Source organism: Camelus ferus, chromosome 30 (genome assembly GCF_009834535.1).
Source record: "Camelus ferus isolate YT-003-E chromosome 30, BCGSAC_Cfer_1.0, whole genome shotgun sequence".
NCBI classification, from domain to species: domain Eukaryota; kingdom Metazoa; phylum Chordata; class Mammalia; order Artiodactyla; family Camelidae; genus Camelus; species Camelus ferus.
Genome location: NC_045725.1, coordinates 6,695,918 through 6,713,531, shown reverse-complemented (window position 1 = coordinate 6,713,531; position 17,614 = coordinate 6,695,918). Strand labels below are relative to the sequence as shown.

At 35.4% G+C, this 17,614-nt stretch overlaps 1 protein-coding gene across 7 annotated transcripts in view; it reads right to left on the bottom strand.

The window, feature by feature from the left end:
• Positions 1–17,614, bottom strand: part of RTTN (rotatin) — a 116,226-nt gene that overhangs the window by 51,019 nt on the left and 47,593 nt on the right. For all 7 annotated transcript variants that reach the window (XR_004316294.1, XM_032470746.1, XM_032470744.1 and 4 more), the window contains 6 exons: positions 17,331–17,475; positions 11,279–11,433; positions 9,096–9,315; positions 2,809–2,937; positions 2,227–2,337; positions 412–570 (listed from right to left, as the gene is read on the bottom strand). Coding sequence is in view for 6 of the 7 variants with exons in the window: in XM_032470746.1 (XP_032326637.1) it covers positions 412–570; positions 2,227–2,337; positions 2,809–2,937; positions 9,096–9,315; positions 11,279–11,433; positions 17,331–17,475 (919 nt within the window). In the remaining variant the exon portion in view is untranslated. The remainder of the gene's footprint in view (positions 1–411; positions 571–2,226; positions 2,338–2,808; positions 2,938–9,095; positions 9,316–11,278; positions 11,434–17,330; positions 17,476–17,614) is intronic.

The window sequence follows — 17,614 nt, the reverse complement described above, 5'->3', positions numbered from 1 at the left end:
TAGAAAGAATTAAAACAGCATTTACTTTTCCTCTTATATGTTACATAATAAATACTACAGGGTATTTTGACAGTCCCTTAAGTAAAGCTTTATAAACTTAAACACTGAGATAATATAAAAGTAATTTTTCCTCCTTTGAACTACTTTTCAGTGTGTAATAAAACAGAAGAGTTGATTAATAAAATACACCAAATTCTGCTTTGACCTTATCAGGGTGAAGGACTCCTACTTTTACTAAGTGAATCAATACCATTTTGCTCTTCACTATCATTTCATTCGGGTTTCTCGCAGGAAGAAGAAATGATGGTGAGTGGTCAGCCCACCGAGCTGAAGGGGGAGTGCGGTTTACGGGGATCGTCACAGCAGACGGCCGAGGGGAACAGGGAGGAAGAACCAGACAGACAGGCCTACCTCCCGGCGCACCATGCTGCATTCCGACTGGTCCAGGAGAATGTTCACCACCGTCCCCCAGAGTCCACCAGAGATGTTCTGACAACTGCTGGCCAGGGCCACACAGCCAGCTTCAAGGGTGGTCAGTGCTGATCCTAATCCCAGCGAAGTGAACCTCACCTGTTCAAGCCAAAGAACCTGACTTCACAACATGAATTCTTTACTTTTCTGGTACATAAAATATCATACTTTTATGACACTGTCTTGAAAATCCTAAATCATAAAAGACACTTAAAGAAAACTGTTCTTTAAGTTCATGAATGAGTAAAAATCCTGTTCCATGATTTAAGAAATAATATAAAAGTAACAAAAGTTAAAGAAAAGCAAATGTCACAAAAAGTCAAAACCAAGTATAAAGAAGAGTAAGAATTACAGTTCAAAAGCCTTTTTCTAGGGAAAGCATCGGGTGCTTACATGTCTTTTATGAACACGATGCTTATTTATGTCTCATTTTTAAGAGGACACCTAGTATTTTGTTCTACCTTCCTTAAATTTTCAGTGTTTCTTCCAAACGGTTTTAACTTTTTTGAAACTTCTTTTCAAAGAGAAATAACTGAATTATCTTTTTATAAGGCACTTAGTATTCTCCCTAAAATTACTTTAAAAGAAAAAAGTTTCAAATAAGATTGACATGGTTTAATGTGTTTTCCCAATACCCCTGTTGCTCAAGCTACATATTTTGGTGAACTTCTAAACTCTGATTTCAAACAGAGTTTCACTGATAACTCAAGAGTAACAAAAAGCAACACAGTCATAGCACAGTCAAGCAGTAAGTCCAAGTTCAATGTGGTTAAAGAATGTACCTCTAGGCTGTTAACAGTACTATATTAGATACTTAAAAATTTGCTAAGAGGGCAGATCTTATGTCAAATGTTCTAATTACAAAAACAAACAGTAAGGAGGACAGGAGGAAACTTTGGCAGGTGAAGGGTATGTTTACGGCACTGATTCTGGTGATGTGTATTTCAAGGGTGTATACTTATCTCCAAATTCATGAAGCTGTACAAGTTAAATGTGTACAGCTTTTTGTATGTCAATCATACCTCAATAAGGTGGTTTAAAAAATAAAATCAGGGGACAAATGGCTAAAACTGGAAAATTCATTAATAATACAAAACATTGTGCTGCAATGGTACTATTCTATTAAGTATCACTTGGTCACTATCCTTCTAAACTATGTGAAAAATGGCTGGGCTTCTCCAATATTTCTTCACTGTTCTAAAAGTGACAGATTGTATAATACGTCATTTCTTACTATTGTAATCTGTATTCTCAATCTGACTGAATAGGGGGTGCTACGAGCTGAACTGTATACCCCCGAAATTCATAGGTTGAAGCCTTAGCCCCTTAATGTGACTGTGTTTGAGGACAGGGCTTTTAGGAGATAATTAAGGTTAAGTGAGGTCATAAGGGTGGGGTCCTAATCTGATAGGACTGGTGACCTTATCAGAAGAGGAAGAGAGGAAAGGTCGTATGAGCATGTGGTGAACAGGAAGGCATCCAACAGCCAGAAAGAGTCCTCACCAAGCCTGAGCATGCTGACACCCTCACCCCCGACTTCCAGCCTGCATAACCCTGAGGAAATTAATTTCTTTGTTCAAGCCATCCAGTCCATGGTGTTTATTACGCAGCCCAAGCTGACTAAGACAGAGTAAATATAGCTTAAGGTCTAGTCAACATAATAATCTCATTCTGGAAAATCTGAATGTGTATATGCACTTATGTCATTTGTTCTTCACCCTACACACAGTGGGCTCCACTGTGCTGCACACTGACCTCTGGGTCTCGGTCAACCCACAACGGAATCAACCACGCCAGGCCTTGCTGGGTGTGGGCATGTTCCTCGCCCTGACTACCCAGAGGCAAGAACCAAAGTGACATCCACTCCTAGAATGAAAGAAAGGGCATAGAAACACATTAGGTGAGTTTCTAAGAATAAAAGAGAGAGAGTTTAAAATAGCTGAATTTTAAAAAATCAAAACAAAGTAAAAATATACTGAAGACTTGGTTTCAATTGATTATTTAGCCAACACAAGGCAAACAAAAATCTCAGCTCCTCCATAAAAAGTTCTACATAAAAATTTTTCTTCAGAACAGCTATTTTCCCCATGGTTTAGACAAAATGTAGTCCTCTAGTGCATGCAGATTTCAATCAAAATAAATTTCAAATAAAATTCAGATCTGAGTATTATATAGCTTCTAAGAAACATCTTAGTCAAAAATCAGTTTTGCTTCCTAAAAAGAGAAGTCAATAAGAGACATGCTCCTAGAGTAAACCTATAGGCTTGAAACGTGTGGACACAGCACATTCCTTTCCTGGCAGCTGCTGGGAACACAGGCAGCTCTGCGTGCTCTCACCGAGCTCTGGGCCTGCACCATCATCTCGTGGGACAAATGAAGCAAGCAAAGGACCGTGCTCTTTGTGACACCTTTTCCCATGAAGGACATGGCATTTCCTCCACGCTCGACATAAAAAGAAGTAATGACCTGAAAAACAAGCACAGACAATTTTGTGGCAGCTTTACTCTTAGTGGATAAATACATAATTTTCTACTGACTTGTCTGAATTGATTGAGTCCAAAACCACATAAGGTATATAATAATATTCTTACATCTTATACATTTAAAAATGGTCAATAAGGCAAGTTTTATGTTGCATGTATTTCACCACAATTAAAACAAATATTCTTAGTTTAAATTTTTGACCCTTTAGTACTTGTCTAAAAAATGGGTAGTATCCTCCTAGAAGACTGTGTGATTTAAAAATATGCTCATTAACATTTTTCAAATGTTATAGTACCTTTTAAGTAAAAGAGTTTATAAATATCTTGTTGAAAAGCACACTTAGAAATTGCTAGCTATATAAAACTCTTACTACCAGAGTTAGGCTAGATTTCCTAGAATTATGGTTTAAATGTAAGCAGACATTTTCTCCACTTCTAAGCGATCTTAGATTTCTATTCCATGTGTAAGTATGTATTTATTATTTAAATCATTGACTGTCAACTTTTTGTCTCCCACATAACAAATCTCCATCAGTAACAACAAAAGAGATGTTTCTTATCTGAAGGGATACACCCTTACCTGAGCAGCTGAATCAGAAAGCACATGGGGGGTTAGGCAGCAGCAATTTGAGGAAAAGTCCTTCCACTTGATTTAGAAAATCATTCAAAACATGTGACAAACTCTTTTAGAACACTTATGTGTAAATCTAGACTGTCCCCCACACAGGGGTTCAATATGTGTTTCTTGACACTGAGTAACAAGGATCTTCATAGCTTTCAACTCAAAAAAACTCAAAGTGACAAAAGATCATTTTATAATTCACAAAATTTTGATCAAAAAAGTGTTAACCATATTTAGATGCCAATATATTATGAAGGAAAAACTTGTGGGTCAAAGCAATCAAAACTGCTTCTTATCTAATGTAGCAGAAAGTATTTTAATTCATCCACCCAAGGGCTCTGAGTGCTTTAATTCAGCACAGAATCCTTTAATGTAAGCCATTTTGTCTCATAACAGAGACTAGTTTTTAGTTTGGATTCTTTTCAGCTCATGCAGCAAGCAGATTAGTTTAAAAAAAAATGACAGCACAAATATGAATCATGTTAGGCTTATTTAATGAAAACAATTTATTCATAGATAACTTAGAGATTTTGACTTAAATTAGAATTTTCACAAACCAAATAATTGCATAGTATTTCTGAAAATGAAACAAGATTGGCCAGGGGTTAAAAACTGCAGGTGACACCTCCGTGGGCTCTGTTCTCCTGTTCTTTCTGCATATGCATGTGTTTAAGACTTTCCATAATTAAAAGTTTAAAGCTTTAAGGGACTGTCTTAGAAGTTAAGATACCTGAATAATCAAGTCCTTACTATCTTCCTAAAGTCACTGGAGACAGCTATTTTGTCATGGTTTCAGTTCTAGCTCACATGGGACAAGCCAAGGACCTGGATATTGTCTCCTTTCAACTCGACTTTATGTCAGGTCCCTGGAATTATACTTCATGTATAATTTTTAAGGATTTAATTATCATAGTTTATTCACCTATCATAATGAATCACGCTTAGTCTGAGTCTCATTTCTCAATCAGAAAAAGTAAATACTCAAATTCAAATTTCACTGTGCAGAAACAAAATATCTGATGATAAATTACAGCTCCCACCTGAAAAGGACCCAGCTTTTATTAGTGAGAAACTAGGAAGCAAATCACTTGGACCGACAATTCAGTGTGCATTCACATAAACATGACTTTTATATGAAAGATCAACTTAGTCAGTAGTAAAATTAAAAAATCTGTTAGCTAATTAAGTAACTAAGCAGAAGGACCCAAGTGAGATTAAATATGACTGTCACAATTTCTAACAAAAGTGACAGAATTTTCCATATTATTTTCCTGTCATTTAATGTAAAAATAAAAAGATTTTCTTCCCAAAACGTTGTATGAAGCATAAATGTACTCCTCTGTTTATACCAAATCAAGATTCGTTAATCAGGTTTTCATAACTGTGAAGTAGTATAAAATAAGAATCATACTTTTTATTGATTCCTTAGCTAATAAACTGATTTTTATTACCTCAAAGACAACTGAGCTTAGAATGACATTATTGTCATTTTGCCTCGACTTCTTACCTAAAACTAAGCCCCTTTGTTCTCCAATAACACAGAAAGCTCATTTTAATTTCAGGTATTTAAACACAGCTGTGATCTGATGTCTCTTCTCTTAAAGCAATTTTACAAACAGAAGTACTTCTGATGGTTTCTAAACAGAAACAACCTAACACTTAACTTCAACTACTGCTGTAGTAGGTCCTCACATATCCCTGGTCTGAAACAGATAAACATCACTTTATAGAGGAGATGTATTCCACAAGATTTATAAATGGAGCATTTATAAGTCACATTATAAATAATGCTATAAATCAGATACTTGTAGACTGAATTATTTTAAATGCACTGGAGGAGCTGTCTTTTTAAAAAACATTATGGTTTAAGTCTTTAGATAATATATGCGTTCTAAAAATTCATACATTTCTGATCATGGACCCCTTGAAGTATGAGATAATTAATATATTGGCAGTCTGCCCTTTTTCAGTATTTATAATTATACAAGATAAAAAATATTTCATTAAAGTGGCTTCACTAAAATTTATATTAAATTTTATAGTACAGCTGACTGTATTTGGGATTTTGAAGTCTTTTTTAAAAAACAAAAAAAAGCACTTTGGAAACAAATCCTAGATGAGATCATCTGAAGCATGACTTACAGCTGTATACACCAGCATCACTTAAAGCATTATTTAATAATGAAAATACAAAAATTAAACACACATCACTTACTTTTATTTACGTCACACTTCCAATGTTATTCAAACTTTATTCTAATTTAAAAATCATATGTAAGATACAAATAAATTAAATTATTATTTGTCCACCATGTACAAATCACTGTGCTAGACTAATGGGGAGCTGTGGGATAGTAGAAATGGTCCAAAGATAATTCTTACAAGCTTACAGTATAATAGATCAAAGCATAAAACAAGATAAAAATACAAAATATTAAGCACCATAATAGTGGCATATATGAACTGCTGAAGGCACATAACCTATAGAAGAGACCAGGTCAGTCAAATAATATTTGCTGGGTGACTGGAAGAACAGGTGAAGGCTTCCTACAGGAAGGTAAATGAATATGAGATCTAAAGCCCTGTGTAGACACTGCCACCCAAAAAGAGAAGAACTGTGTGAAAGAAACAGACTTTTTAACTATGCTTTTTTTATTTAATGAGAAGAGTCAAATAAAACTGAAACTTCAAGAGATGTGGGAAAAAGATAAAATGGAGGTAAGACACAAAACGCAAGATTATAGAGAGCCTTAAGCACTTGAAAACGGAGATCTGGATTGAAAGGTTTCTGTTTTGAAGGATGATCGGGTGGTGGGCAGAGACGCGGGGCAAGTAGCAACATGCAGCATGAGAAGGAATAGGAAGTCACAGATAATTTGGTCAACACATTCCACGTCTAGGACACCCATCACTTCCGACCAGTTTATTCATCTTCCAAAACCTCTCTCTACACGGCCTCCTCCAGGAGCCTTTCCTCAATTCCTAATGCTGTTAAAGACGCCAACCTCCGGCTTCAAGGCAAGCAACGCAGACAGATCCGGTCACCAAGGAGATGATGCGTCATTTTTGGACTCAGACAGCTTACTACTTTCATAAAAAGCATAAGCAAAATCAGGCAAAGGCGTCAGCTCCCAGCGTCCCTTTCACAGGGTGGCAGGGAAGCAAAGCGGCCAGCGAACAGCGGGGCGGCACAGAGCACTCTCGCTGAGGCCACGCCAGGCTGCAGCTAGACCCTGCACAGCCCGCTGCCGTACCCCGAGGGCAGCGAGGCAGCAAGCCTGCTCGTCAGAACCCAGGAGGCCAAAAACAGGCCAGTGACAGACCTCCTGAGAGAGTGAAGAGAATGACGCTTACAAGTCTCTCGCGCTCCAGAAGGATTACATACAGGAAGCTCTGGCAAAGCTCAGACCAGCCGCAGCTAAGCCCAGACGACGTGGCCCATGTGCAAACACCCGAGGCTGCCAGGGCACCACGGCGAAGCTGTCCTCTTACAGAAACACGTCTTTGTCATGCTCACTGTACGTTCTGACAATACATTGGACTCAATGATGACGAAAACATGCCAGATCAGAATGCGTAGAATAAAGTTAAGGCCATGCTTAGAAGGTAATTAGAACTAAAAATATTTTTTTGAGAAGAGAAAAAAAAAATCAATGAAGACTCTCTAACTTAAAGATTTTAGTAGAAAAAGAGTCATGAATTATACCAAAATATGAAGGAAATAAATTTAAACAGAAATTAATAAAAAAGGGAAAAATATTAAAGAGGGGATCAACAAAGACAAAGGTTCATTCTTTGAAAAGACTAATGAAACACACAAACCAGTAGTAAGACCAGTGTAGAAAACTGAGGAGGAGTAATTAATGTCTGGAATGAAATGGGACCTCACTACAGATCTGACATATTAAAAAAATAAGATGATCTGATGAAAAATTTTAGGGCAATGAATTTGAAAATTCAGATAAAATTCCAATGAAACACAGCTTACTAAGACTGACCACAAAAAAAATAGGAAACCTGAGTCATTCCAGATCTACTTTAAAAATTCAATTCATCTATAATCTTCCCCAAAAGAAAATTCCCGTCCCAGATTGCTTTACCAACAAATTCTAATTAACATTTGAGGAAAAAAATAATACCAATTCAAATCAACTATTCCAAGGAAGAAAAAAAGAGACAGTTATATAAAGAAAAAGAGAAAATTATATACATGTAAGTATGGACTTCTTTTGAGATTAAAACCTGACAAGTTTTATGAGAAAGAAGATAGATGGAATAATTCTAAAAACATTTTCCCCATGAAAATAGGTAGAATAATTCCAAGTGTTAACAAACTAAATCTGTCTATATATAAAAAGAATAATCCATCACAAACGAGTTAGAACTTTTCCAGAAATGTAAGGTTGCTTAACACTTTTTAAATAAACAAATATAATCCACTACCTTAATAGAATACAGAAGAAAAAAAAAGATTATCTTAAAAGGTTCAGAAAAACTTGTTTATATTTAAGATTTTTAAAAATCTTAGCAAAGTAATACTAGAAGAAAAGGTCCTTATTCTCACTTTTCTTTAATTAATTGAAAAAACTGCCATAAACAGCTTCTAAAAGATGAAACATGAAAGGCTGTTCCTCTGAGTTTGGAAACAAGGATCGCTGGGTACATGATTAACATATAAAAACGGAATACATTTCCATATATCAAGAATAGTTAGAAAAAAAATTTTTTAAAAAGATACACTAATTTTTAACACGGAACAAGAATGTTTATAGCAGCAGTATCCAAAACTGCTCTAAACTGGAAGAAAAAGAGAAGCTAGATGTCCTTCAACACTGTAGTAGAGAGAATACTATACAACAATGAAGTTAAACTAACTCCACCTACAGGAAACAAAGTGAGCAACTCTTACAAGCATAACATTAGAAAGAAAGCAGCCAGACATATGATTCCATTTAACAAAATTGAAAGAATTAGGGATTATTGTATATATGGACACATAGTTAAGTGGCAAAACTATGCAAAGAAGAGATTACCATAAAAACCAAAATAACAACTACCTTTCAGGGGAGGAGGAGACTGGAAGGGGTATGGCAAAGCTCCTAGGTGCTGGCTACCTGGGTGTCCGTTATGCGATAATTGATAAGCTACATATTTATGTTTTCTGTATTTTCCACATATGTGTTCTATTTCACAAATAAAAGTGTTAAGCAATATATACAAAAAAGTTACCCTAATGAAGGGGGTTGATTAAAAGTAAGCCTTACTTTTGTAGCAAATAAGTATATTCATAGAAGTAATTCTACTTGCACATTTGCTAATAAATATCATTTGTACATTTATCCTTGTGAGAACACTCATTCTGATGAGCCAAAAACGGAGTAATAATCTACATTAAATACAGTAATACATTCAGTGCACCTAACGTCGTGCCTGGCACACCCTGAGTGATCAACAACAGTAAATAGCTATTATTGGCGAGTTTGCTATTGCTGTTACAGTCGCTGGTTATTTTTACTTACTTCGAGGAGACCCGACAAGTACTTCACACAGATCTCGAGGGGCTTTGTAAGAGGAGAGTGTGAGCTCCATCCTGGAAATGCTGTGAGGTGGGCCATCCCTCGTAAGGTCCTCTCGAGGGACGGCAGGCCATAGAAATGAGGCGCATCCGTGACTCTCAGGCACTGGAGCAGTTTCAGAGCCAGCTGTGTTTGGAAAACGTAAAAGAGTTCCAGGCATTTCCTGCGTGCATAAAGGAGAGGAAAATCAACCACAGAACAAGTCTACTGGGCTCACTGGGCTTTCTGATTGGTGACGGAAGGTTACTAACAACCTACTCTATCAGAAATGTGTGATCTGGTGGAAATGGCAGAAAACATTTCCTCTCAAAACAAGATTTTCCAAGGCTAATGCAACTACTGTGCCACCTAGAGTACGTGGTGTGAAAGACAAGCAACAATTACACTGAGAAATGCATAAACAGATACTGCTATTGCCACCCGGTAACGAAACAAAGCTGGGATGGAAAAGTAAATGCATACATTAAAACTATACTTTAGATCATTCAGTATCAGTAAAAAATTGAATTTTTAATTGACTAAAATGTATTGTTTTTTTCCTCAGAAAGCTAAAATAAAAGGAACAGATTTTAATACATTTTCACACATAACTTAAACAAAACTATCAGAAACAGAACAATTAAGAGAACATTTTCTATTAGAAAACAAAATTCCTAAAATTAAGTGGCCAAGCATGGATCCAAAGGTCTAATTCCTGGAAGAAAAATATCACTGTATAACAACATACTGAATAAAATCTGAAATTTCTTTAGTTTTACACATCTTTAGATTCCAAAACTGACACTATTAACGGTATTATTACCTATTCCATCACAGAGGTGTAGGGATATAAGTATATGATTTCTAAAGATGTTAATTTCCTAATTTGCCCTTGACCTACTCATAAAAGGAAGTGTCTCCACACTCGTCTCCTTAACATCAAAATTCACACAGAGAACAGTGAGACCACCATTTCTCAAAGTCCAGTCCAAGGACCACCTGTGGTGCTGGTTTACTATGTAGATTCCTGAGCTGATGTTAATATTTGTACAAGGAAATTCCCACTGGGAAATTCTTATATACATTCCAGGTCCAGCTGCCCAGACTCTGCTGTCCTTGGACTGGCTTTGTTCTTGTCTTCAGCACTTTACTGAGGCATGAATAACTGCACACAGCAAAATTCACAAATCTTAGGTACACACCACGGGGTGGTTCACACACATGTATCATCATGTAACCATCAGGCATAACAATGTACAAAACATTCTCAGCGCCTTAGAGGTTCCAAGGCATCCCTCTCCAGTGAAACTCCTACTGACTTGTAGTCTGAATTGACTAATCCTCTCTTCAACAGTGTCTAGTCTGCTGTTAAGCCCATGCAATGAATTCTTTGCTTTAGGAATTGTATTTCTCGTGTATATAATTTGTATTAAGTTCTTTTCTGTAGTCTCCACTGATATCTGCTACAGCATGGATGGACCTTGAAAACATGATGTTAAATGAAAGAAGCCAGACACGAAAGGTCACATATTGTTTGATTCCATTTATATAAAGTGTCCAGAATATGCAAATTCATAGAAACAGAAACATTAGTGGCTGCCAGGGGCTTGAGTAAGGGCTGAATGGGGAGGGACTGCTTAATGGATACAAAGTTTCTCTTTGGGGCAATGAAGATGTTTGGAATTAAGTAGTAATAGTGGCACAACCTATACATTGTAAATTTACCAAAATCCACTCAATTGTACACTTTACAATGGCTAAAATTTATCTAATTTGTGAATTTCATCTAATTAAAAAAAATTTTAAGTCAGATTTCCTGATATACATTTGAAAATCATCAAAGCAAAAACAGTTGTAAAGTCACAGAAATGGGTATGACTGCTCAGGTAAATATATAGAAAATTAAGAGAGAGAACCAAGAACTAAAACCTAGAGACAACAAAATACTGTGTGTGTGTGTGTGTGAAATTACAATCAGGCTACATCAGAAATTCCACTGACGCAAAAACAAACAGACCACAACTGATTTTTACTGAAGTCCTTCCTCCTTTTAATTTGAAACAAGTAGAAAGTAAGACTCTTTGGAAATCAAAAGAAAACTAGATTCGGTACAAATGTCCCCAAACCTCTGATGATACAGACGGTACCTGTCAGCAACTGCCCCGAAACTGAGCAGCAAGGTATTGAAAAGAGCCATCAGCTCTTTCTGGAGCTGCTGCCGGACAGCGGTGCGGATGGTATCCGCTTCCTCTCGCGACTGCGACTCCGTCAGAACCAGCAGGTCAAACAGTGGGTTTGGACTCTAAAAAATGAAATTTGTAAAACATGGATTTACTCTCTAATTGAGCCATATGCTGTTTCCCATAAAGGTTTTTATTGCTAATCATGTCCTGGAGTAACTAAGAGGTGCATCACCTCACTAGGAGGTGTGGGTCTCCCCTGCACTGGTGGAGATATTCTAAACTCAAAAGGTGCTTCCAATGTTAGCGCAACAAAAGGAAAGCATATCCATTATAGAAAATGGAGGAAAATAGAGAGAAACACAAAGAGAAAAACAGAAACCGCCCAGGATCACACTTCCCAGAGAGAGCTGTTATTACTGTATTGGCACATATTCTTTGTGTGTGTGTGTGTGTGTGTGTGTGTGTCTGTGACTACAAACAGAATTATAATTCTGTATTTTTAACAAAACTGGAAAAATCCACTACTGTGACCATTTTTTTACTTAATGTTATCATCACTATTTCTTCAAAAACATTATTTTAGTATCTGATTGTTATTCAACCATAAGGATTTACCCCAACTACTGGATAATCAGTGATTTCTAAATTCCCTGAGCTGCAGCAGTGTGCTCAACTCTGATTATATCCTATGTATGAATTCAAAGCAATGACATTACTAAATCAAAACATTATAATAGTTTCAATGCTTTCAAAGTACATGTACAAACTGTCCCTGCAAAAAGTGTACCAATACATGTGACTAAACACAGTGTGGGAAGGCCCACAGCATCCAAGTCGATGTTGAGCATTATTACTATTGTAATCTTGGCAATTCGATAGGCTGATAGACAAATAAAACTAATACTACTTAAATTTTATCCTGTTTTCTACCTTAAAAAATGTAGCTAAAGAAATATAACAGATTATTTCTAATAATACTGGAAGAGTAGAAAATTTTACATTAACCAACAGCATTAAAGATAGATGGAATATTTATTAATTCTCTATAATGTCACAGGCACTGGGCTAAGAAAAAAAGAAAAGATTTCATTTAACTTTGGGGTTAAACTAGGAGACTCTGCATTTTCATATTCTACAGATGGGCAAACACGGGTTCATAAAGAGGGTAAGTAAGTCGTCCAAAGTCATACAAATGAGCAGAGCAAGTCTTCAACCTCAGAACGGTCTTACTTCAAAGCTAGTTAACGTTCCATCCCCAGTAGTATGTCACATCAACAGTGCACATTAACACAAACAAACGGGGGAGGGTATAGCTCGAGTGGTAGAGTGCATGCTTAGCGCGCATGAGGTCCTGGGTTCAATCCCCAGGACCTCCTCTAGAAATAAATAAACCTAATTACCTCCCCCCAAATAAAATAATACAATAATAAATAAAAGATAAAAAATAATAACACAAACAAAAAGGATAAAAATCAAACTGTAATTACTACTGTTATGAAATTCTTCACCTAAAGAACTCAATTCAAAGATAACTGCATTCTCTTTAAGGATAAGAAAATTTTTAAGTGGGAAGAAAATTCCAAGTTGTTTATATTACATAGTATGTAGAGTATATTTCAATCAGGTACACACAATCATAAATAATCTAACTGAGAGCTTCTGAAAAGCACTGAGGAGAGATGTTTTGCCTTTAACTTACTCCACTATCTTTCACACCTACGCAGCATTTTCTCCCCCAGCTCCTCCTTTCATCTTAAACAAGAAGTGCCTCATTTCAATCAAGTAAAATTACATAAAACGTAACAAGTTCTAAGGTTCATGAATAAAACAATCAAGATACACATTTAATAAAATCATAGAAATAATATTCTATAGTATTCTTAGCCCCAAATAACCAAAGACTGACTTCCACCCACAATGCCTCCAATTCCCATAAAAGCTGACAAAACGAGCAAGCTGTTTTTAATGCAAACCTCATCTTGGTAAAACATAATTTTACCATCAGGAATTATTAATTCTGATAAACAGATAAAAAATTAAGTAGATTAATATACTGATACAGTATGTACGTACCTAAAAACTAGGATTCTTCCAAAGAAACTCTATTAATAACTTATTTCCGCTTATAAATTGCAGACTTTTCCCCTTTATGACATACCTTGGACTTACATGTTAACATTAAGATTCACTGAACCCCAGCAACATCCCTTCTAACACATGTGACATATCACCATTCCCTAAGGACAAGAGAGAGTAGGACAGATGCCTCTACGGATACCTGCTGATCTCAAGTACTTAATTATTACTGCAGGTTTTGTCTTTGGACATTAGTATTCAATCCTAATTGTACGTCAACTACGTGGGTCATTACTTCGTCAGTGCTGATCTCCAAAGAGCAATGGTTTCTGCGGTGACGGCTCATTCACTTTACCCACACAGTTATCACGCATCTTATCCAATTTTCCACCCATCAAAAACCTACAACAGTAAGGTGTACAATGCCTTCCATGGACTCTGAGTGCACAGGGGCCTGTGAATGTCCGTCAACAGACAGACATGCACCGTGTAGTTCTGAACAGCCTCCCCCACAAAATATTATGGCCCCATTTTTATGAACTTTCATCAAAAACTCATTCTGAAGAGAAATGTATTCAAATTCAGCACTTTCAGGTTATTTTATATATTAACAAAATATCAATATATTAAAATATAACGTAGTGGCACAAAAAATTCCTTAAGTACATAAAATGTTTATAATAAATGAATGTTTTGATAAAAGATGTAAACAAAATTTTCACAAGAAAAAGTTCCCAAATCTTCCCTCAGTAAGTTAGCTGATTTTTCTGTACATATCCTGTAAGCATCCTTCTGCTTGACCAGGGATTCATTTCTGCCTAATTTTGTTCTTGCCACCATAGCTTCTGCATATCTTTATGTTATGTCCATACACCCGAAACAATTCCTCTGGAAATGCTATTTTACTGAACTTCTTAAACCATTTCTCACTTATTTTACCCACTTCAGATGATAAACTTTAAAAGACACTTTTTGACTTTCTATTTGCAGGCTTCCTATATTCTGAATATTGGTCTTTACATAACACTTACTAATTTAATCCTTGTAGCATGATATTTAGAGAGTAAACTCTCCTGATAGTGGACGCTTAAGTCCACTTTGCTCACCCTTAAAAGTATTATTACTTATAACACTAGTGATGGTAATATAGGAGGAGACAAAGTAAAAGCTTTCCAGAGACAGCCTTGATACCATACAAAGTCAAATAGATAAATTTATTTATACCAAAAATCCTTTTCTAAAACTGCATTGAAATCACAGTATAATCAACCACCTAGAGTCCTGGAGACATTTCCTTTTTAATTTCAAAACTATGAATAAATTATGCAATATACATCAGCACTCAAGACATACTACAAAATTCATAGTCATTTAAATAAGCTTTTAACTATCTAGTTATAGCTAGACAATTTAGGTAAGTATAGTTTAATATGCAGTGATTTTTCTGTTGCTATATACTACTTAGAGTCTTATATGCAAACACTCCACTATTGCACAGATATTCAAGAAAAGATTCAAAACCTAAAGCCCCCTATGAGCAACCGTAACTCTCAGAGTGTAAGAACTTTAACCAAAAACAAAGATTGTTTTAGTGGTTATTCTTTTTTTTAAATGAGTAAAAAGATTATGAGGTTAAAAAATTTATAGATCAAAAATTAATGTACCAAAAAACTTATTCAGAGGAAAAGCTTCATAGATTATTTTAACAATATTTTAATATCTAATCTCTAACATATTGAAGCATGCCTAAAAGCTGAAAGAACTATGACAATAGATTTTCCTGTTTGCTTTATTAAAAATATTCAGCAAAAAATGCCTCCAAATGCTTCTTTAATTTTTTTAATAATTAATAGATAAGAGAAAATTGAAGTAGATATGGTACTTTGAAATCATCCTTGGGAAAGTAACAGACAAGTAAACTTTATTGAACAAGAGGTCTATGTACTCTGGGAGTCCAATCATCTTATTAAAGATTCAAATATTGTAATTTAAGGAAATTAGTATGTTGTCTCTCATTTGCGTTATAAATATTTTTCTCAGTTTATCATGTCTCTTTAAATATGCTTAAGATATTTCTTGCCATACGTACAGAAGCCAATAAAATCCACATATAAATGTCCTCCCACTGGACAAATGTTCTGTCATAAGTTTCACAAAATGAAAATAAAGTTAACCTGAAAGAAGTGAAAATGGCCAGAGAAAAATAAAAAAAAAATTTTTATTAAGGAAAAATAAAAAAATAAATTTTATTAAGAAAAAATCTGCTATGATAATTTAAGCAAGGTTTTTCACACACACACACACACATACACACACACCAACTAAATATGGAAATTACGATCATGAAATACAATTTAAGTACTATAAAAGAGGAAAAGCAGAAAAACATCACTAACAAAAGCTAGGAGATAAAGGGGTAGATAAAATAGAAAAATAAGTCCAAAATATTATAAGTAAGGTCAGAAGGCTAATGACAAGAGGAAAGCATTTACAAGTCATAAAACAAAGGGCTAATCTCTATTTTATTTTATTTTATTTTATTTTATTTTATTTTATTTTATTTTATTGAGTTATGGTCAGTTTACAATGTAATCTCTCTAATTTATAAATGGTTCCTCTGTTATCAAAAAAAGAAAGGAGGGGAGAGAGAGAGAACACGCATGTGAGAAGACTGAAAGCCCAATGACGGGACAAAACTGGCAAGGGCATCAAGGGACAGTTTGCAGAAAAGGAGGCAAAAAAGCCCCAAATGTGAAAAGATCCTCATTTCACTCAAAATAATAGTTACCTATTAAAAAAAAATACAAACACATATCTATATGTATCTTTGCAATCTGTAATGGACTCAGCAATCAAAGTTCTAGGAATTTAGTCCCTAAGTATACTTGCATATGTAATATGATCCATAGTCTCCATTTCTGCTGTATTTTAATATGTTACGGAATTATGGTTATGTGTGTTTATTGCAATTAACTACATAGCTTCCTTAACATCACAGTTAATAAATGTTTACGGAAAGCTCATTGTGTGCAAGACACTATGGTAGATGCTGGGTATGCAACTGAACAAAACCATCCTGATTTTCACCCATCTACAATAAGTCAGAAAAAAATAAACATCTCAACAAGCTTTACATACATACATTCATATATGTATTGTTAAATATATAAATACTTTAAAAAGTAATCTCAATTAGAATTTCTAATTTACATTATATTAGCACCTTGCATTTTTACAGCAAATCATGTCTTTAAATGTATTAACATATAATGAAACATATTTGTCACGTCAAACAGTCTATCTTCTGTTTCAGTTTAGGCCCTTTTTTCTAACTTCAATGAATTTTTTTTATGATTGTTCGTCAAAAGGTTTATCTTTGCTAGGTTAAGTATATCCATATAGTATTTGCCAAAAAAATAAAATAAAATACACAGACCAACAATAAAGAGCAAGCTAGCTTCCTGGGTTCTTGGTAGGTTTCTTAGAACACAGCAGGCTACAGAAAGCAGAGAGTAGAGGGGTTGGAAGGGTAAACCCTACAGTAAACTCACATTAAAGCCGGAGCACAGCTTGACTCATTCTTTCCAACCTCATCTCACTACACCCCTTACCGCCTCCATCTGGCTTGGCTCGCTGCCTCTCCACATTCCTCGACTCCAAGATCCTCACTTGAAAGTACATTTGCAGCAGAAAGCTCACATGTGGAACAGGTTTTGTTAAACACCAAGACTGAAGGTCCCATTCATTCCGTAGACTTTTCACCTAAATCCAGTCACAATCCCGTCAGGAAGGTGTGTTGCCGTAAGCCATCCATTACAACGCGAGGACCGCTTTGCTATATAAAAACCGTACTTTCCCGTATCTCTGTATACATTATTAATGATTTTTATAAATATATCATTTGTCAAATCTAAAATTCAAATTCCTTAACAACACTTACATGTCTCAGAAGTAATTCTAGCAGCCAGTTTAGAAGTTCTGTGGATACAGATTTCCTTTGTTCCTTCAATAACTTATTTAAAAAATGTATGATATCTATCAGAAGTTTCTCATCTTCAGTGCAAGCAGGAAGCACTTGTAAAAACCTACAATAAAGAAGACAATAATCATGGTTTCTAATTCTTTCAAGTGGCGTGCTGATAAATATTTAACAACGAGGGCAAAACTAGCAAAGGCTGGCTTGGACAGGAGGAGTGGGGTGCTGATTTTCTATGTTTGCTGTAA